A 21,221-nucleotide genomic window follows, 5' to 3' on the forward strand; every position below is an offset into this window, starting at 1 on the left:
GTAATCCAGAGATCACCACCTTGGATGTTCGATTCTTTAATATGTTCCCCAGATTTTGATATTCACCCTGTAGAGTCTCAGCCCTTTTTTTTACCAATATCATGGATCCCAACCTGGACCACCACTTCTGAATGTTCTCCTTCCCCCTGAAGAATTTTATCCACCCTTTCTGCGATGTCTAAGACTGTTGCACCAGGCGGCAACATACCATCCTTGACTCCCGTCTTCTGTTACAGAAACGTCGGTCTATACAGCATTGCTCCTGTTACCTATGTCCCCTGTTCCACCACTCGGTGTATACTGTCCTCCCTGGAGATATCAACATTCCCAATGTTCAGTACAGAGTACTGGTGTGAGAGAGCTACACTATTGTGGGCATTCTGCCCTGCCCGTCCCCTCTTCCTACCATGCCGGATAGTCACCCAGTCATTTTCCGTCTGAACCCTCGGTGTGTGGGGTGGGGTGACCACCTCCTGCGGTGTCTGGTCCATCAAATACTGCTTAAGAACATTTAACTTTTTCATGATGAATTGCAATCTCTGGTGGAGTGAAATGCTGATCATTTTGCACTTTCTCAGTAAGAGGGAGACGCAGCTGAACGAGTTGAAGAGGAAATTGCAGAATGAATTCGACACTCTTAATTTGAGTTGTCTGACTGAGGAAGACGATGAACAGAGTTTGGATGGAGACTTGGAATCGATTCCAGATGAACATAGGTTAGTGATGGCAGAATTGCAAACCAACACTTGATAAATAATAATAATAATATATGGCATAAGTGAGGGTATCTGTTGTACATGATGAATCTGATTGTAGATGTGCTGTGTGGTGTGGAGCGCCGTCTGCTGGTTATACAATAGTGATGGCACCCAATGCCCCCACCGTTGCACGAATGTCCCCATGATGTGAAGGGTGCAATATAATACAATTTGTTGTTGACAGCAGGTTTCTTTATTCTTACAGATTTGTTTTAATAAAAGTTTAATGGAAAACCTCAGCATAAGACCTTATTGTGCTGCACTGATCACAGAATTATTATTGATAAAAAATAATTAATTAATCAATAATAATTGTACAGCACAGAAACAAATCATAATTAACCTCCCCATTAATGTTTTGATTTGTGTTCAGGGAATTCTTTCGCAAATTCTCAGTTAAGTCTGACGGAATACCCGACTTGCGTCCTGGAGAAAAGATTTTCAACTTGTTGAAGTCTGGAGCGTTTTTTAATCAACATAACCTCACCTTGTCTCGGTCTGAATTGACCCCTCAGAATTTTCTGGAAAGAACTCTCATCAGGTGGGGAAATTGCTCTTTTTATTCTTTATCCTGGAGGAATTAACTACTGGAACAGGTTACTGGGAAGAGTGGTTTAGGCCAGGACAACGGACTCATTTAAAAATCCGCTTTGACACTGGACTCTTTTATATATAAAAAAAACTCCTGATCTTAACCCCCAACTCTGGTCCCAGCACCTTGGGAGGTTCTCCCGATGTGAAAGACACTATACAAATGTGATTTGTTGTTGGTAGTGGTGGAAAGATGAGATTGGATGGGTCAAAGGGCTGCTTTTATGCAAACCAATCTTGTGATTCTCTTAAGAACAACAGTAAAGCAATCTCCTTCAAATTGTTTCAGTTATACTAACTACATGAGAGTGGATACAGCTAACTGTAGCTGCGTGGTGACTAGTTGGAAACTTGGCTTCAGGCCAATTCCCCAATTGCTGCCACAGCTGAGATCAGCATTCTCATCGTGTTGGAATTCACACCTGTAGGTTGTACAACAACAACAAAATTACATTTATGTAGCGCCTTTCGGGAGGACTTGGTGAGCAGTGGGGAATGGAGGGTGATCGAAGAGGGCGGTCTTGAGCTGGGTCTTGAAGGAGGCAAGGGAGGGGGTGAGGTGGAGGGACTACGGGATGGACCTCCATAGGGTGGGCTTCCATAGGGTGGGGTCAGAGTGGCAGAAGGCCCGCCCCACCAATGGTGGGGCAGGCGAGACGGGGGATGTGAAGCAGGCTGGAGCCTGCTGAGCAGAGGGAGCAGGCAGGATGGAAGGGGATTTGGAGGTTGCAGAGGTAGACCATGGAGGGCTTTGAAAATGATGACCAACTTCTACGATCTCTAGAGCCTGTGGACCTTCGTTTTCTGTGCTGTATGAGGCGTTGTCGTTTTCTGCCACAACATTTGGAAGATCTGCACTTCACCAAACTTCTGCTATTAATGAAAAAGAAGGGAATTTTTGTGTGTGGTATATCCTGTGAAGCGCTTTGAGACATCTCAATGACGTTCGCTGCCCCAATCTACGGGATAATGCCATCCACCTGACCGCTCGCTCCCGGTCCCCGCGTGCGCACTATGGCTGCCGCTTTGACCCGAGCCCCCTCACCCCCTCCCTCCCTCCCCCCTCCTCTCTCCCCCCAAACCCTCCCCCCTCTGCATCTCTCCCGCTCTCTCCTCCTCTCTCTCCGTCCCTCTCGCCTTCTATCCCCACTTGACCCTCCCACAACCTCCCTCTGCTCCAGCCTGGGAATCCTCCGCCGCGCTCACCGTGGCACTCGGCGTTGGCTGTCCAGCAGCAGCCACACCGACTGCCCCATTCCCCACCACACTCGCCAGCCACCCCGGACACAGACCCGGGGAGTCAACCTCTCCTCCCTCATCCCCATTCCCCCCACCCCTGCCTCACAACCTGGACCCCCCTCCCCTCCCACACACCCTTCTGTCAACCGCTCCCTCCACATCGGACTGCAAAATGTCCGCTCCCTCTGCAACAAGGCCCTGGTCATCAACGATCTCATCCTTGATGAGAACGTTGATATCATGGCATTAACAGTAACCTGGCTCACCCCAGGCGACACCTTCCCCCTCACGGAGGCCACGCCACCCGGCTACACCTCCCACCACATCCCCCGCCCCAACCGCCCTCTGGCCTTCAACCCTCACCGACCCCTCTTCTCTCTCCCTCCTCCACAATACCCTCTCCTCCACACTCGATACTCTTGCCCCCATCACTTCCCGCACTGTCTCCTACTCCCGCTCCTCCCCCTGGTACACCACCCACCTCCGCTCACTGAAAAGCCAGGTGCGGGCCGCTGAACGCACCTGTGTCAAATCTGGCCTAACGGTCCACCGACAAATCTGGCTGGACCTCCTCAAAATTTACCGCTCCACTCTAGCCTCGGCCAAGTCGTCCTTCTACTCCAGGATAATCCTGGAGGCGAAGAACAACCCCAGGCTACTGTTTTCCACCACAACCCGACTCCTCCGTCCCCCCCGCCACCCCGCGCAGGTCATCTCCTCCAACCTTCACTGCGAGGAGATGCTGGATTTCCTTGAATCCAAGATCAAGGGAATCCGCTCCGCGGTCACTTCCCCTCCAACTTCCACCCACCACCCACCCCTTCCCTCCCACACTCCGACTCCTACCCATCCTCCCCTACACACCTTCGTACCCGTTTCCCCACCCTCTGTCACTGAACTCATCCTATCCCTAAAACCAACCACCTGCTCCCTTGACCCCATCCCCACTCCACTCCTTATCTCCCAGCTCCACTTTCTTGCCCCACATATCACTGACATCATCAACCTGTCCCTCTCCTCTGGCTCTGTCCCCATTCCATTAAAAACTGCCACCATCACGCCCACCCTGAAAAAACCCTCCCTTGATGCGTCGCAGCTATCAAGTTACCGGCCCATCTCCAACCTCCCCTTTCTCTCCAAGGTCTTGGAAAGAGTTGTCGCCTCCCAACTGCGCTCTTTCCTTTCCACCCATTCTCTTTTCGAACCCCTTCAGTCAGGTTTCCGTGCTGCCCATAGCACAGAAACTGCCCTGGTCAAGGTCACCAATGATATCCTGACCATCTGTGACCAGGGCTCCCTCTGTCTCCTCGTCCTCCTCGACCTATCGGCAGCATTCGATACGGTCGACCACGCTATCCTACTCCACCGCTTGTCCTCCCACCTCAACCTTCAAGGCACTGTCCTTGAATGGTTTAGGTCGTACCTTTCTCACCGTCTTCACTTTGTCTCCACGAATGGCTTCTCCTCCACCCCCCGTACTGTCTCATGTGGTGTCCCTCAGGGCTCTGTCCTCGGTCCCCTCCTCTTCACCCTCTATATGCTCCCCCTCGGTGACATCATCCGCAGACATGGAGTTAACTTCCACATGTATGCGGATGACACCCAACTCTACCTTTCCTCCTCTACTCTCAACTCCACGACCACCGATGTCCTGACAGCCTGCCTGTCCGACATCGAGTCCTGGACGAGAGACAACTTTCTTCAGCTCAACGTGCGAAAAACCGAGGCCCTCCTGATTGGCTCACGTCAGCGCCTCCGCACCTCAGGCGCTGACACCATCAGCATCCAAGGCTGCACTCTCCACCTCGCAAAGCCAGTCAGGAACCTCGGGGTTCCCCTCGACCCTGAGCTGTCCTTTCTCCCTCACATCCGCACCACAACTGGCACCGCCTTCCATCACCTCCGGAACATCGCCAGACTACGGCACTACCTCACCCCTCACGCTGCTGAAACCCTGGTTCACGCCTTTGTCACCTCAAGGCTGGACTATGGGAACTCTCTCCTCGCCGGCCTTCCCGCCACCTCCCTCCACAAGCTGCAGGTCATTCAGAACTCTGCAGCTCGTGTACTGTCCCGCACCAGACACCGCGACCACATCACTCCCACCCTCGCCCTCGCTCGCCTCCACTGGCTCACCATCCCCCAGAGGATTGATTTCAAGATCCTCATCCTCACCTACAAGGCCATTCACGGCCTTGCTCCCTCCTACCTCTCCAACCTACTATCCCCCTACCTACCTGCCCGTACCCTCCGTTCCTCTGGCTCCGGTCTGCTCCACGTCCCCCGCCCCAACCGGTGGTCGGGCCTTCAGCCTCTCAGCCCCCAGGCTCTGGAACTCCATCCCCCAGTGCCTTCGCCGCTTCCTCCCTTTCCTCCTTCAAGGCCGGTCTCAAAACTTTTCTCTTTGACCGTGCATTCAGCTCCCCTCTCGACTCTCTTCCCACTCCTCGCTCCCTCCCTTCCCTCCCCTCACCATTTCCCCCCTCCTCGCTCCCTCCCTTCCCTCCCCTCACCATTTCCCCCCTCCTCGCTCCCTCCCTTCCCTCCCCTCACCCTGACCATTTCCCCCCTTGCTCGGGTCATGACCCAACTGTGCAGCGCCTTGGGACGTCCTCCTGACGTGAAAGGCGCTTTATAAATGGAATCTTGTTGTTGTTGTTGTTATTGTGATATGGTTGTCTTACAGTGGGTCAGATAGTGTCCTGTCCAACAATCCTCCAGATAAATTGGTCTGTCACAGTATTTGTGCGGCCTGTTGCCTCCAAATATTCATTAAAAGCGACAGTAATTGCGGTGTCAAAAGAAGATGCAAAGATAAGATTTCTTTCCTTTTATTTAACATTGTCTTCATTTTTGTTTTGTCAGCCCTGGGAGCAGCCATCTGGAACTTTTGTTCACCAACGGGGTGGTAAGCCAAACCTATGCTTCTTCACCATGTCCCCAGCCAGTTTGGGAGTTACTGTTTAAGGTGAGTAAGAACCCGTTATAACGTAGGTTCGCTTATAAGTTGGTGTCCTATGGACCCATGGCTGCCTTCCATTCTGTGCATGCCACAGGAAATGATGATCTGCAGCCTAACCTGCTTGTAAACGTGACAGTGCACAACCAAGCAGTGGTAGATTTGGTTTGTGTTTGTGAAACTGGTGGCTTTCTGCACACGTGCACAGCTTGCATCCATCTGATGACCAAGTAATGGCATCCACCTGATGACCAAGCCAATGGTATTTTGTCTGTCTGCATTGATGAGCAGTGAATGGGGAAGCACAGATTGTTGATTGCCCTCGTTGGGATTTTATGGTCCCAGCAAGTGTGTTAGAATAGTACTGCACTGGGATTGCAGGAACATCAAGTGTTCATGTGCACAGAGTGAATGCTTAAAAAATAGAAGCCACTGAGAGATTTTTCAAATACTACATTTAGATTGGGTGTGTCTTCACATGCGGTAGAAATCTTTGATAAAATAGACAATATGAAGTAGTCAACACAGTGCTGGCATTTTGTTGGCCTAAGCTAAATAAACACATTTCCCTGATTTAGTAATAAGTTGGTGCCCTGTGGACCCGTGATAGGGTTATGGTACACTATCACCATTGATTTCCGTTGTAGTTCTGCTCCATTGAATAACTAACAAAATGTTACCTTTATTTGTTTTACAGATGATGACTGTTCATTCGGATTACGTTGTTTCAATGCACATTTTCAAAGCACTTTGGGGTATCTGCACAAATACCACCAATAAAATAGGTCAGTATATAACTTCAGTGTTCTTGCTTGCTACCCTGCTGAGGAATTTCAACATTAAACTGAGCACGCTGAAGTTCACCCATTGCTGCTTTCTACTTTAAAACTGTAGAGCAGAGTTGAAGAAGAGACAGAATTGTGGAAGCTTGTCACAGCTAATTTGTGTGTAAAATTACAGTAGTTCTTAATCTTTCAAAAATCTTCAGGGAGCATTTGCAAGGCAACTTTGTGAAAACTGTTACAAACATGACCTCTGTGAACCCCAAAACTTATCCCTCATGGGCTGAAGTTCCCGTTGGTGTTTCATGATGTTTTGGTGATGTCTAACAACAAAAACAAATTGAATTTATATTGTAGCTTTCACGTCAGGAGGATGTCCCAAGGCGTGGACCGTGAATTGTTATCGTCTAATGATACTGGAAGGAAAGCCTGTTTGCATTCAATTGAGTATGTAACAAAAATAATTGTTGCAAGTTGCTGAGGCATTTCAAAGCACTTCATAGAATTTTACTGCAAAGTGTACTTCTTTGGTGAATGAAGCCTTTAAAAGGCAAGGACTAGATTACTTTTCTAGTAAAGTTGTATTCTGGTGTAAAGATACTACTGTAATCCATAACCTACCAAACAGAATACCTGTGCCAGACGGTTTCTAATGGCAATTTTCCTAACTTATCTTGCAGATAAGAATGGCGCAAGTAAGTTCAAGGTTTGGACTCCCAGTCTCCTGGATATAGTTGCTGTTTTTATGAATTTAGGAGCACCGTTTCATGCTTTGTTTCCACTGTCACACCTTCAGCCAGACTTCACGGAACAGGATATAATGTAAGTTAGGAACTATCTCATTCGTTGTATGAGCTATTTTATCAGAACCCAATTTTACATATATAAGGTTATTGAATGCCTCTGTATTTTTCTGGTCTATTCATAGTGATGGTGCACTGTGGACCCACAATATACTGGGTAACATCACCTTCATAATGGATGTTGCATTGTTGAAGCAACAACCATTTATGCAAGTTCAAAGCTATAATAGAAATGGGCAAAGGATTTAAGACCTGCTGTTTCTGATAGAGACAGACCCAGTGTTTTTCTTTAGAGTTTTTTTTTCCCTTCCTATCTGGAAACTAAATGCTATCAGCTCTCTCCACTCAGTTTCTGCTGATGGTTTTCTATCCCTGAAAATCAATGCCTGTAAAGCAGCATTGCCTTCACAGTTTACAAAATAAACTCAAAGTAATTGTCTTTGTGGCTATTAATAGTTAAAACTGCTTGCTTCTTTGTTTCTCTCATTAGATCCAGGCAGCACAGCAATGAGAATCATCTGGAGGACCATCTAGTCACACCTCAGAGAGAGCCCATCTTCACTTCTCTGCCAGAATACAACATAACAAATGTAGTTAAGGTATAATTATCTCTTGTATGTTCATGGGGGAGTTTCCAGAACCACTCATGATTAGTGGCGATACATACAAGTCAAAGTCTAGATTGTAGTAAAATTCTGGGGCCATAAATGCTACTGTAATGAACAATCTACCAGAATTCTTCCGGCTCTTTGCCTTAAAACCATTGTCTCAAAATTTAAAATTCCAAAGTTTGTTCCTTAATTTAGAAGCTGTTTTTATAATAATAATCCTTGCATATAATATGCCGTTGAGACATCTGAAGACACTTTGCAGAATATACTGTAAAGTGAATTGACTGTATATCAAATAACCCGAGTTCCAAATTAATACTGAATTTAAGAATATTGCCAAATTCTGCATCATCTTAAATCTTTTGACTAAGGATGAGAACATGAGAGATTGTCCTTCTCTGCAGCTATAATTTATGGATTGCATCTGTTAAATATTTAACCTTGCATAGTTTGCTCGTAGAAAGAGTTTGAATCGCTTGCAAGTTTTTAAGTAAGTTTAAATGTTTATTATCCCTCTAGTTTCTGCTGCTGTGTACCTCCATGTATCCTGAAGTGTACTCTGATAAAGAGTTAGTGTTGCTGATCAGTCTGGGAGGCAGAATCAGCCTTGAACAAGACATGACTCCTAATAAAGACTTTCAGTGTTTGCTGAACAATCTTCTCAGCAATATTAGAGAATGGAATGTGCAGGTAAGATGTTTTAGAGTGACCAACATTGTTTAATTGGTGAAAATGTAAATAATGCCAGAAAGTGGAAAAATATTATCTAGATTCAAAAATAACTTTTAAAAGAGAATTAGATATTTATGAAAGTAAAAAAATTGCAAGGGAAAGAGTGGGGGAGTGGGATGAATTGGATAGCTCTTTCAAAGAGCTGGCCCAGGCACGATCGGCCGAATGTGATGTAGGATTCTATGATTCTATGAACATGCAAAACCAGGAGTGGTTTTTGGTGTCAAGGGAGAAAAGATGTAAAATTCTGAGACACGAGAAACTGATTTGAAGATTCACTGAATGTCCAGCAATTCCCCTAATGAAGAGACTTGTAACAGGTTACAAACTGCAACATTATATGATTCTATGATTTTAGGGTTAAAAGAATTTCCAACATCCATTAACACGAGAAACACTAACCCAAACACGGAGATCTCATGTAGCTTGACTGCAAGCAGAATAAGAACCACTTATGATTTGTTGAAACCACTTATAGGGTAGAAATTGCCCTTCTTGCATTCTGTGGTCGTAGTTTCAAGGCACCAGAACATGCTGCCAGCAATAGCACCCTGTTCATTCCTTGGATATTGGGAGGAAGTGCTTTTTATATATGTGTATATATATAAAACAATAGCAAAATCAGTTTAGATCATAACTTGCTCTAGAATTTATTTGACCTGCATTCCTTTTTTTGAATTATAGAACAATATTGTCATTTCTGCAAAATGCTAGATATAGCCCATAGTGTATTTTATAGCTAATGTTCCCTTTCTAATTATGATTGCTTGTAAATGCTGTCTGCATGCAGAAATTAATAAGCTATTTGCTTTTATCAACAGATGTTTGAACTCTGTACAATCCTCAGTAACTTATCAGAACATCATCATAATCTTTCGTACCTGGTTCAGTTGATCCCAGATGGTTCGACACGGGGGAGGTAATGTTCACCATTACATGTGGAAATCACTAGTTATTTAAGTATTCGTTATATGTAAGTGTATTATCAATCTTGCTAACTTGGAACCACTTTTGCCTCTGAGTCAGAAGGTTGTGGGTTCAAGTCCCACATCAGGACTTTGAACTCTCAGTCTAGTTGACACTCTATTGCAATCCACCAGAGAGAGAGAGTGCATTCCATTCCAACAATCTATCTGTGGAATCTCCATGTGCAGACGGGATGCGTGGAAATCTCAGTTTGATTTGGATACTCTTACAACAACAATTTGCATTTATATAATGCCCTTTACGCAGGGTAGCGTCCTGGAGGGCTTTTAAACATGGTGATGGGTTTCCGCATGTGGTGATGGCATGGATACTCTTCCGCACGACACCCGGCTGCCGCCCCCCCCCCCCCCCACAAAGTCTATCAAGCTGGTTTATAAGAATTAATCATACATTCGTCACTCACATGCTTTGCTTGAATTGTTTGCCATTTAGCCTCCTATTTTTCCCTCGAGTTTTCTGGCACAGCATTCTGCAATAATGGACCAATTTGTATTTTTTTATAGACAACTACGAAGACATCTCAGCCTGGTGATCATTTCAAAACTTTTAAACAAGGAAGGCATTTGTATGCCGAAGGACCCAGACATGAAGGTATGAGATCCAGCAAGACAGTGATATCTGGAATCTTTGTAATGCACATTTGCAAACCCGTCAGCTTTCAGCAACAACAAAATTACATTTATAGAGTGCCTTTCACGTCAGGAGGACGTCCCAAGGCGCTGGACAGTCGGGTCAGGACTCGAGCATGGGGGGGGTGGGGTAGGGGTGAGGAAAGGCAGAGAGGTGGGAGGGTGACTGAAAGCACGATCGAAGAGGAGGGTGTGAGACCGGCTTGGAAGGAGGCAAGGGAGGAAGCGAGGTGAAGGGACTGTGATGGGAGTTCCTGAATGTGGGGGCAGAGAGGCTGAAAGCTCGGCCACTGATGGTAGGTCGGGTGGAAGACATGGAGCAGGTTGGAGCCCGCTGAACGGAGGGAAGGGGCAGGTGGGTAGGGAGTCAGCAGGTCAGAGAGGTAGGAGGGCGCAAGGCTATGGATGGCCTTGAAAGTGAGGACAAGGATCTTGAACTCGATCCTTTGGGGGATAGGGAGCCAGTGGAGTCGGGCGAGGGTGGGAGTGATGGGGTCATGGAGCCTGGTGCGTGAGAGTACACGAGCTGCAGAGTTTTGGATGATCTGCAGCTTGTGAAAAAAAGAGTTGGGAAGGCTGATGAAGAGGGAGTCCCTGTAGTCGAGCCTTGATGTGAAGAATGTGGAGTCCTGTAGCTCAGTGGTTAGAGCACTTGCCTTGCAAGAGAGAGACCTGAGTTCAATTCCAGACAGGGCGAAACCTTGGGCAAGTTTCCTTACTCCACACGTCTAATAATAATCCCTCCAAAACCAAAACAATAATAAATTGGTCATTTTCAATCTACGACTGTTTGTGAGACATTGCTGTGCGCAATTGGCTGCCGCGTTCGCCCACAAATATACAGTCAATTCACTTTACATTGTGTTCTGTGAAGCGCTTTGGGACGTCCTCCCGACGTGAAAAGCGCTATCAAATGCAAGGATTATTATTATAGGATTATTAATGCGTAGGTGAGGGTTTCGGCAGCCTGAGGGGTGAGGCAGTGGTGGAGTCTGGCAATGTTGCAGAGATGGTGGTAGGCAGTGCCGGTCATTGCGCGGATGTGGGAGAGAAAGGACAACTGTGGACAACAGGGTCAAACAAGACACCCAGGTTCCTGACTGGCTCAGTGAGGTTGAGAGTGCAGCCATGGATGCTAATGCTGCCAGCGCGGGGGTGGCGAAGGCAGAGCGGGTCATGGCACAGATATGAGACAGAAAGGATAGTTGAAGGCTGAACAAGACCCCAAGGTTCCGGATTGGCTTAACAAGGTGGAGTGTGCAACCATAGATGGTGATGCTGTCAGTGCTCGAGGTACAGAGACACTGGCGCCAGCCAATCAGGAGGGCCTCGGTCTTGCTGACGTTCAGTTGGAGAAGGTTGTCCCTCGTCCAGGACCTCAAGGCTGGACTATGGGAACTCTCTCCTCGCCGGCCTTCCCGCCACCTCCCTCCACAAGCTGCAGGTCATTCAGAACTCTGCAGCTCGTGTACTGTCCCGCACCCGGCTTCGGGACCACATCACTCCCACCCTCGCTCGCCTCCACTGGCTCCCCATCCCCAGAGGATTGATTTCAAGATCCTCATCCTCACCTACAAGGCCATTCACGGCCTTGCCCCCTCCTACCTCTCCAACCTACTATCCCCCTACCTACGTTCCTCTGGCTCCGGTCTGCTCCACGTCCCCCGCCCCAACCGCCCTACCATCGGTGGCCGGGCCTTCAGCCTCTCAGCCCCGAGGCTCTGGAACTCTATCCCCCAGTGCCTTCGCCTTGCCTCCTCCCTCTCCTCCTTCAAGGCCGGTCTCAAAACCTTTCTCTTTGACCGAGCCTTCAGCTCCCCTCTCGACTCTCTTCCCCTTCTCGCTCCCTCCCATCCCTCCCCTCACCATTTCCCCCCTCCTCGCTCCCTCCCCTCACCCTGACCATTTCCCCACTGCTCGGGTCATGACCCAACTGTGCAGCGCCTTGGGACGTCCTCCTGACGTGAAAGGCGCTTTATAAATGGAATCTTGTTGTTGTTGTTGATGTCGGACAGACAGTCGGTTAGGACGCCAGTGTCCTGGGGTTCAGGGTGGAGACAGAGAGATAGAGTTGGGTGTCATCCCCATATATGTAGAAATTTACCCCATGTCTGCGGATGATGTCACCAAGGGGGAGCATGTAGAGGGTGAAGAGGAGGGGACCGAGGACAGAGCCCTGAGGAACACCACACGAAACAGTGCGGGGGCTGGAGGAGAAACCGTTTGCCATGACGAATTGGAGGTAAGACCTGAACCAGTCAAGGACAGAACCTTGAAGGTTGAGGTGGGAGGAGAGGCGGTGGAGAAGGATTGAGTAGTCCACGGTGTTAAAAGGCGGTGGAGAGGATGAGAAGGCAGAGGGAGCCCTGGTCACACATGGTCAGGATGTCGTTTGTGACCTTGACCAGAGCGGTTTCCGTGCTGTGGGCCTCACGGAAACCCGATTGGAAGAGTTCATGGAGGGAGTGAGAGGAGAGGAAAGAGCAAAGCTGGGAGGGAGTGGCTCTCAAGGACCTGTGTAGAATACTGTACTCATCCTTTCATATGCAGTTCTGTAGTGTATTGGTTAGAGCATTCCCTCGCAAATGAGAGGACTTGGGTTCAATTCTCGGGCTGGTGAACCGTAGGCAAGTTTCCTTACTCCACACACACGTCTTTTTACCTTCTTACCAACTGATAAGACTAGAGGAGCTTTCTCAGTCATGGATTCTATACTGAACAGCCCTATGACTGTCTCGCAAAAAGCAAACAGACAAGGACTGTAATACCCAGTCTTAACAAAATTATGTGTATGTAGCCCCTTTCAAGACGTGAGTACATCCTAAGGTGCTGGACAATCCAGTGTTTGCACAACATGAGGGGTGCTATATACAAGTTGTTATTGATTCATACCAATGAATGAACCATTCAGACTTGCTGTTAGGAAGCAAAAACAGAAGTCGTTGGGAACAATCAGCAGGTCAGGCAGCATCTATGGAGAAAGGAAAGTGAGTCGACGTTTCGGGTCCAGGATCCTTCATCAGAACTGGGGCATGTTGGGAGGGAGAAGCTTTTAAGGGCTAACAGTGAGAGGGGAGACAGGGCAAGGAAGACAGGCAGGGGATGATGAGTTAAAGAGGTGTTAATGATGTAAAAACAAAAGGCGGAGATGAATCTTGCTGCCTCCTGAATGTTCCCAGCGACTTCTATTTTTGTTTTCAGATTTCCAGCATCTGCAGTATTTTGTGTTTTGTTGCTGTTAGGAAGTGTTGCTGATGGTGCTTCGAGACGTCTAGAAGATGTGTCAAGTTGCTGTATCAAATTCAAGGAATTTTATAATGCAGCACATGATTATTATAATAATCTTTGCATTTGATATAGCGCCTTATCACGTCGTTGAAAAGCCTCAAAGCGCTTCACAGAATATATTACAAAGTGGATTGACTGTGTATTTTGTGGTGAAACGTGGCAGCCAATTTTGCAGAGCAGCGTCCCACAAACAGTCGTGGATTGAGTGACCAGATTTTTATTATCATTTTTTTGGAGGGATTATTACCCAATCGATTAACCGGGTCCCTATTTACTGCTAGGTGAACAGAACCATGTGGAGTAAGGAAATTTGCTTTAAGGTTTTGCACCTCAAACCCAAACCCTCTCGCTAGCAAGGCGAGTGCACCAAGAATGAGAGGTGGCCAGAGATGGTGTGAATGGTAGGCGACTGCTTGGGAATCTGTTCCTTTAAACAGCCCCGAGGAGGGATTTACAAAGGGTGGGAGGAATTGTCAAGTAATATTTGGGTGTTTGTTTCTTCTCCCTCCAGATCGCTCAACTTGGCCAGTTCATGTACCAGATGAAACCATCGTCTCTATTAAAAACTTTGGAAGCAAATGTTCAATCTGAACAGCAGGCACCACAAAAAGAACAAACTATGCCTACAGAGCCTGATCAGCAGGTAATCCCTCAAATTGGTTGGTTGTATCTTTCACTTGGGATTTGAGCTGCTTTGATTTTTTTAAACTCGTCTTTGTCCCTTCTGGTGTGTCTGTTGAGTCGCTGACTTAGCAACGTCTCATTTTTAAAAAAAAGCTTTATTGTATTTTATTTACGGAAGGCCATTGAGATCTATCTATCCTATGTATCCTTTCAAATGACTCAACGCTGCAACCTAAACTAATTTTCAATTTATTTTTCACAATTGTTTCAATTTTTTTTCCCTCTCATCCAAGTTATTCAATAAAATCAGCTTTCCCCTGAGGGTAGTTACTTGTGCCATTGCTCAAGCAGCGTGGCTGGATTAGTTGTCAGCCAGTTGAGAACAACAACGGAGTCCTGTAGCTCAGTGGTTAGAGCACTCGCTTTGCAAGCGAGAGACCTGAGTTCAATTCCAGACAGGGCGAAACCTTGGGCAAGTTTCCTTACTCCACAGAGAGCCTAATAATAATCCCTCCAAAACCAAAAACAATAATAAATTGGTCATTTTCAATCAACGACTGTTTGTGGGACATTGCTGTGCGCAATTGGCTGCCGCGTTCGCCCACAAATATACAGTCAATTCACTTTACAGTGTGTTCTGTGAAGCGCTTTGGGACGTCCTCCCGACGTGAAAAGCGCTATATCAAATGCAAGGATTATTATTATTATTATTATTAACAACAAATGACATTTACATGGCACCTTTCACATCGGGAGGATGTCCTAAGGTGCTGGACAGTCAAGGATTTCCATCCAAGCTGGGGGTTGGGATCAAGAATGGTAAGGGAAGGGAGGGTGGGGAAGGAGGGTGACCGAAGGCGCAGTCAAAGAGGAAGGTTCTTGAGGTGGGCCAAAAAAGTCCTTGATTGTATCATCACAAAAGAGATTCAGCTGAGGAAAGCCATTTGAGTTGTTCGCCACCAGAAATTGCAAATGAAAGCTAGTTTTGAACATGTACATTTTATTTACAAAAAAACCACAGTGACACTAAAGGGTTTACAGGCCAATTGAATAGTGCTTTTATTTTATTTACCAGGCATACTACCTCTGCTACAACCTTCTCATATTAGCAAATGAAGTTATGCATATGGATCATATTCCTTCCTGCCAGCGGGTAAGTCTCAACTCTGAGGAGGAAAAAATACTGCTGATGATGGATAAAGGTTTTGTTTTTAACAGTTTAAAGTAAGGTATAAAAACAGGTTTGTGCAGCCTAATCCTCATTGCAATCAATGAAACTGCTTACATGATAAATGTGGGTGTCACCCTGCAGGCCGCCGAAACCCTCACACATGCCTTAATTTCATCGAGGCTCGACTATGCAAACTCCCTGACACGGGCTGCAGATCATCCAGAACTCTGCAGCCCATCCAGAACTCTGCAGCCCGTGTCCTCTCCTGCACCAGGCTCCATGACCCTATCGCCCAACTCTGCTGGCTTCCCATCACACAGAGGATACAGTTCAAGAGTATCTGAGTTCAAGTTCAAGAGTGGAGTCCTGTAGCTCAGTGGTTAGAGCACTCGCTTTGCAAGTGAGAGACCTGCGTTCAATTCCAGGCAGAGGGCGAAACCTTGGGCAAGTTTCCTTACTCCACACAGAGCCTAATAATAATCCCTCCAAAACCAAAAACAATAATAAATTGGTCATTTTCAATCTACGTCTGTTTGTGGGACATTGCTGTGCGCAATTGGCTGCCGCGTTTGCCCACAAATATACAGTCAATTCACTTTACAGTGTGTTCTGTGAAGCGCTTTGGGACGTCCTCCTGACATGAAAAGCGCTACATCAAATGCAAGGATTATTATTATTATTATTATTATGAAGATCCTGGTCCTCACCTTCAAAGCCCTCCGTGGCCTTGTCCCCCCCGACCTCTGCCACCTCCTAACCCCCTACTATCCTGCTCGCTCCCTCCGCTCAGTGGGCTCCGGCCTGCTTCACTCGCCTTCTGCCACTCTACCCCCATCCTTTGGAACTCCATCCCGCAGTCCCTCTGCCTCACTCCTCCCAGCATGAAAGGAGCTATACAAATGTAATTTTGTTGTTGTTGTTGTTTTCAGATGTATGTTTCCTATCACCCACAAAATATACAGTCAGTTCACTTTACAGTATATTCAAGCGCTTTGAGACATGTCAAAGATGTGATAAGTTGTTATAACAAATGCAAATATTATTGTGTACAGGGTGTCCACAGTGCATTGACCAAACTGAAACACGTGAAGAATGATAACAATTGTAATTAGAAGTATTTGATTGTATTCAGTACAAGTGCTTAACTGTGGAGAAATGCAAAGTGATGCATTTTGGGAGGAAGAATGAGGCGAGGCAATATAAGCCAGAGGATCATACAATCCTACAGCACAGAAGGAGGCCATTCGGCCCATCGTGTATGTGCGGCTCTCTGAAAAGAGCTTCCAAATCAACCCCATCCCCCGCACTCTCCCCCCATAGCCCTGATCAACCCAACTCTCCCCCCATAGCCCTGATCAACCCCACTTCCCCCACTCTCCCCCCATAGCCCTGATCAACCCCACTCCCCCGCGCTATCCCCATAGCCCTGATCATCCCCACTCCCCCGCTCTCTCCCCACAGCCCTGATCAACTCCACTCCCCCACTCTCTCCCCATGGACCTGATCAACCCCACTCTCACTCTCTCTCTCTCCCCATAGCCCTGATCAACCCCACTCCCCCGCTCTCTCCCCACAGCCCTGATCAACCCCACTCTCTCCCCATAGCCCTGATCAACCCCACTCCCCCGCTCTCCCCCCACAGCCCTGATCAACCCCACTCCCCCGCTCTCTCCCCATAGCCCTGATCAACCCCACTCCCCCACTCTCTCCCTATAGCCCTGATCAACCCCACTCCCCCACTCTCTCCCCACAGCCCTGATCAACCCCACTCCCCCACTCTCTCCCCATAGCCCTGATCAACCCCACTCCTCCGCGCTCTCCCCATAGCCCTGCAAACTTGTCCTCCCCAAATAATTATCTGCTTCTCTCTCAAAAGCTGTTAGCGAATTAGCTTCCACCAGCCTTTCAGGCAATACTTTCCAGATCCAAACAACTCGCTGTGTGAAGACATTTCTCCTCACCTCCCCTCTGTTTCTTTTAACAACTATTTTAAATTTGTGTCCTTTGGTTATTGACCCACCTCTCCAATGCCTTGACATCCTTCCTAAAGTGTGGGACCCAGAACTGAACCCCGTCTCTCGCTGACGCCTAACCAGTGTTTTATATAAAGGTTCATCATAACTTCCTACCTGTTGTACTCTATGCCCCTATTTATGAAGAATAGTATCCCGTAGGCTTTTTTAACAGCTGTATCTGCCTGTCCGGCCACCTTCAAAGATTTATTATCTGACCCCCAGGTCTCTCTGTCCCTTCACCCCCTTTAAGATTGTACCATCAGCTTTTATTGCCTCTCCTCATTCTTCCCCCCAAAATGCATCACTTTGTATTTCTCCACATTAAACTTCATCTGCCCCGTGTCTGCCCGTGTTACCGGTCTGTCTATGTCCCCTTGAGATCTGCTACTATCCTCCTCACTGTTTGCTAGTTTTCCCAGTTTAGTATCATCTGCAAACTTGGAGATTGTCCTCCCTGTACCCAAGTCCAGGACATTTATATAGATCACAAACAGCAGTGGTCCCAATACCGATCCCTGGGGGACACCACTGCAACTTCCCTCCAGTCAGAAAAACAACCGTTCACCACCACTCTCTCTGTCCCCAGACAGTTCTGTATCAGCTGCCACTGTCCCTTTAATACTTCTGTTTTGCTTACATTCATATAAACTACATCAACTGCACTACCTTCATCCACCCTCTCCGAAACGGGATCGATGTGAATGAGAGAGCGAGTGCCATCATTTTCATGGCAGATAATGATCGGTCACAGTGTTCAGTGCCACATCTTCTGTAACTTGGTTGGAGTGAGGAGGGGAAATGTATCTGTGACAGATTGTTTCACCTCCTCCATCATCTCATATCACTGTTTAGTGAACATGGGGGTAACAGAATTTTGTGGACACCCTGTATCTCTGCAACCTCAAGCTTTGCAGGAGCCTGGTGAACAGGTTGGTTTAGATTTACTTTATAGAGAGTGCATTGAAGATGTGGAATGAGCAACCCAGGGAGGTGATGAGGGCAAATTGCCAGCAAATTCAGGAGGGTATTAGAAGGGTATTTGTTGAGCAAATCTACTGAGGGGTATGAGTGTTGAATTACTTATTAATTTTATTTGAAAGCTTTGGACTTCATTGCTCATTTTGGTCCTGAACATTCCTATCATTATAATTTATATCATTACAATTTATAATATTGTTTTTGTTACTGTTCAAAAATCAAAACTGGTTGAAGCTGGGGTGGAATATAAATAGCATTAAGGGAACGATCTACTACTAAGGGCTGTCTTTCCACTGCAAGCTCATGTGCATGTTTCAGAAAGTTTCACTTCATATTCTTCTCATGGGTGCCCTGCGTCGCTACATTCCACTTAGTAAACAATGACTCGGTCTCCGTCCTTATCTAATGGTCACTTTTCACCTTTATATTGTCTGTCTAGTAAACACTGTGCTTTATTCTTCCAGAATCATCTTATACAGCTGTGTACTCAAATAGAAAAACACATCAAGTGCGATATAAGAGAGGACCCCAAACTGCTTTACCGAAGCAAGGTACAGGAGGTTTTAAGCAAACCTGGTTATTTGTATTCCAGCAATAACAGCATATACTGTAAATAACTGAAGTCTAATGTCACAAGTACAGTTCTTGTGCTATTCTAGCTAGTCAGTGTATTATTGTGCAGTTATATTCCCCAGTTTGCATTCAGTAGTAGAATAACAGGTTTAGCAGAATTGTTTTGTACTCCCATTAAGAGTTCTGAGATGTTACCCCAAGGCACTACCCTGCACGAAGGGTGCTATATAAACGCAAATTGTTGCTTTACACGGGGAGTTATTTGGATGAGGAATACTCTACCAAAAACAGTAGTGGAAGCAGAATCCATAATGAGTTTTAAGAGGAAATTAGATAAATGCCTGAATAAATTCCAAAAGGTGAGGGGAAAAGGCAGGAAATGGAACCAAACAGAGGGTGGGTTCAGGGGGTCAAATGCCATCCTTATGTGATGAATTATTCTTTGATTTTATCATTTTTTTTAATCCACATTTTGTCTTTTTGAACAGGTAAAGGATTTAGAAGCAAGAACGTATGTAAAATGGCAAGAGTTGTTGCAGCGATCACGGCCTCTACAGGTAATATGACATTATTATACCCAGGCTTTTGGGTATAATAACGGAGTTGGTAAGGGGGTGTCGGGTGGGCTGACACTGGAAGAGTTAGTGCAGAGTCAGAAGAAGCAGCTTTCTCTCACACTTGCCACAAGTCACTAACATTTGAAGAGGAGGAATATGAGAGACCACAGGAAAGTTCACATTGAGCCTATGTTGATGGTACTTGCTTATCCATGTGAGCTTTCCATTCAAATGACAATTCCCTGCTCTTTTCCCATTCACTTTTATCTGAGCCTTTGAAACTCGGAGAGTGATGCAAAGGAAAATTGCCTGAGCAGTGACTTTACAAACATCCCAAGTAAACAGTTTTTTCAAAAAATGTTTACCACGCACCATTTTAACAAGCCAGAATGGTTTATTCATTGGTATGAATTGGGTGTTTAATAATTAATCATAATAATAATGTTATAATTGTTTATTATTTAATAATACTATAAAGATTTAATGTTTTAATGATTATTTATTTCTAATAAAAAAGGGGTTGAGGGAAGAAAAATATTTTGGATGGAGTAAATCATCAGATTTACAATGGACCAACTTGTCTCCTGTTCTGTGATGATTCTTTAATCAGAAGAGGTTATTTTCACTGATTGGCGAGTCACTAATAGAGGATAAATGGAGGATTATCACCAGGAGAGAGAAAGGAGGGTGGAAGGTTTACAAAAATAGTTTAATAGTTTTTACACTGCAATATGCTTGCCCCCACCCTCCTGAAAATCCAGCACCTTGGAGGAAGAAAAATGTTTTAAAAATTTGTGTGTCAGCCTGGTGAAGTAACACTCTTGCTTCACATTGATGCTTGGAATCACATAGTCTAAGCTGACACTCCAATGCAGTGCTGGGGTGGGTGTTGCATTGTTTGAGGTGCCGTCCTTCGGATGAGACGTTAAGCCGTGGTCCCCACCTGCCTGTTCAGATGCATGTGAAAGATCCAATAGCACTACACGAATAGAGAACAAAGTTTCTTTCCCCCAGTGTTCTGGCCAATAATCCCCCAAATAAAATCTGGTCACTCAAATCCATGGCTCCTCCTGTGAGCCAATTGGCTGCTGCATTTCACCCATGAAATACATAGTCACTGTACAATATATACTGTGAAGTGCTTTGAGACATCTCAATGATGTGATAAGGCGCTATATCAAATGTAAAGATTATTAAAGGGAATGAGACCCAGTAAACTTGTTTCATATTTTAAAAAATGCAGAAAATTGATTGTTTTCCATGATTTTTTGTGGCATTACTGCACTGAAATCCAACCCAATTCTTCTCCTTTTATAGGGTAAACTTCATGATTATTGGGAGCCAGTGTGTGAAGAAATAACCCAATCCTCTGTGGTTGAGGAGCTCAAGGCATCAGACGGCAATAATGCAGTGGAGGCAGAACACTACACAGAGAGAGACACAAAATAGCCAAGAGATTAATATGTTCATAACTTAGTGAAGCAAATATGATTTTTTTTTCACAGTTGTAAAGCTGTTAAAAGTTTAGTAAGTCTAGTTTATCAAGTTGGATTTTCTGCTTTTATATTTGGTGTTGGACATAGTTGAAAGTACATCCTATTAAAGACTGTTAATGTTTAGTCCTGGTTTTGATATTTTAACAGAAAAATCTGGCAAAAAAACAAAATATTTACAAAAACAATATTTTGTGATAATAGAGATTATGAGTTTATTTATATAGTTGGAGTTGCGTGTGTTGGAATATTTTGTACCATCAATTTTATGGCTGTACATAAAAGTTGGCTTCTTTTTTCCTCTTTGTAATGTTCTCATTTTATTGAACTTTAATACAATAAGAATTGAATCGCTTAAAATGTTCCACTTGAAAATAATGCAGCATGCAGTGCTTCATGGTAAAGTGAATTGACTGTACTTCTGCTTTGCT

General features: G+C 45.8%; 1 protein-coding gene across 1 annotated transcript; it reads left to right on the forward strand.

Annotated features, from left to right (window-relative positions):
- Positions 1-456: 456 nt before the first annotated feature.
- LOC103172235 (SMC5-SMC6 complex localization factor protein 2-like) lies at positions 457-21,089 on the forward strand. The gene is made up of 14 exons (XM_042345810.1): positions 457-716; positions 1,132-1,299; positions 5,454-5,556; positions 6,245-6,332; positions 7,010-7,151; positions 7,623-7,731; positions 8,263-8,433; positions 9,297-9,394; positions 9,966-10,053; positions 13,891-14,022; positions 15,079-15,156; positions 18,632-18,718; positions 19,229-19,297; positions 20,615-21,089. Exons 1-14 carry the CDS (start codon positions 523-525, stop codon positions 20,744-20,746), a joined length of 1,659 nt encoding a protein of 552 aa, XP_042201744.1. The 5' UTR covers positions 457-522; the 3' UTR covers positions 20,747-21,089.
- Positions 21,090-21,221: the final 132 nt, after the last annotated feature.

Source organism: Callorhinchus milii, unplaced genomic scaffold (assembly GCF_018977255.1).
Source record: "Callorhinchus milii isolate IMCB2004 unplaced genomic scaffold, IMCB_Cmil_1.0 Scaffold104, whole genome shotgun sequence".
NCBI classification, from domain to species: domain Eukaryota; kingdom Metazoa; phylum Chordata; class Chondrichthyes; order Chimaeriformes; family Callorhinchidae; genus Callorhinchus; species Callorhinchus milii.

Coding starts and splice junctions, on each gene's coding strand:
- LOC103172235 (XM_042345810.1), top strand. CDS start 523: ATGATGAATTGCAATCTCTGGTGGAGTGAAATGCTGATCATTTTGCAC. Junction 5,557..6,244: donor TTTGGGAGTTACTGTTTAAG/GTGAGTAAGAAC, acceptor TTTGTTTTACAG/ATGATGACTGTTCATTCGGA. Junction 19,298..20,614: donor AGCGATCACGGCCTCTACAG/GTAATATGACAT, acceptor CTCCTTTTATAG/GGTAAACTTCATGATTATTG.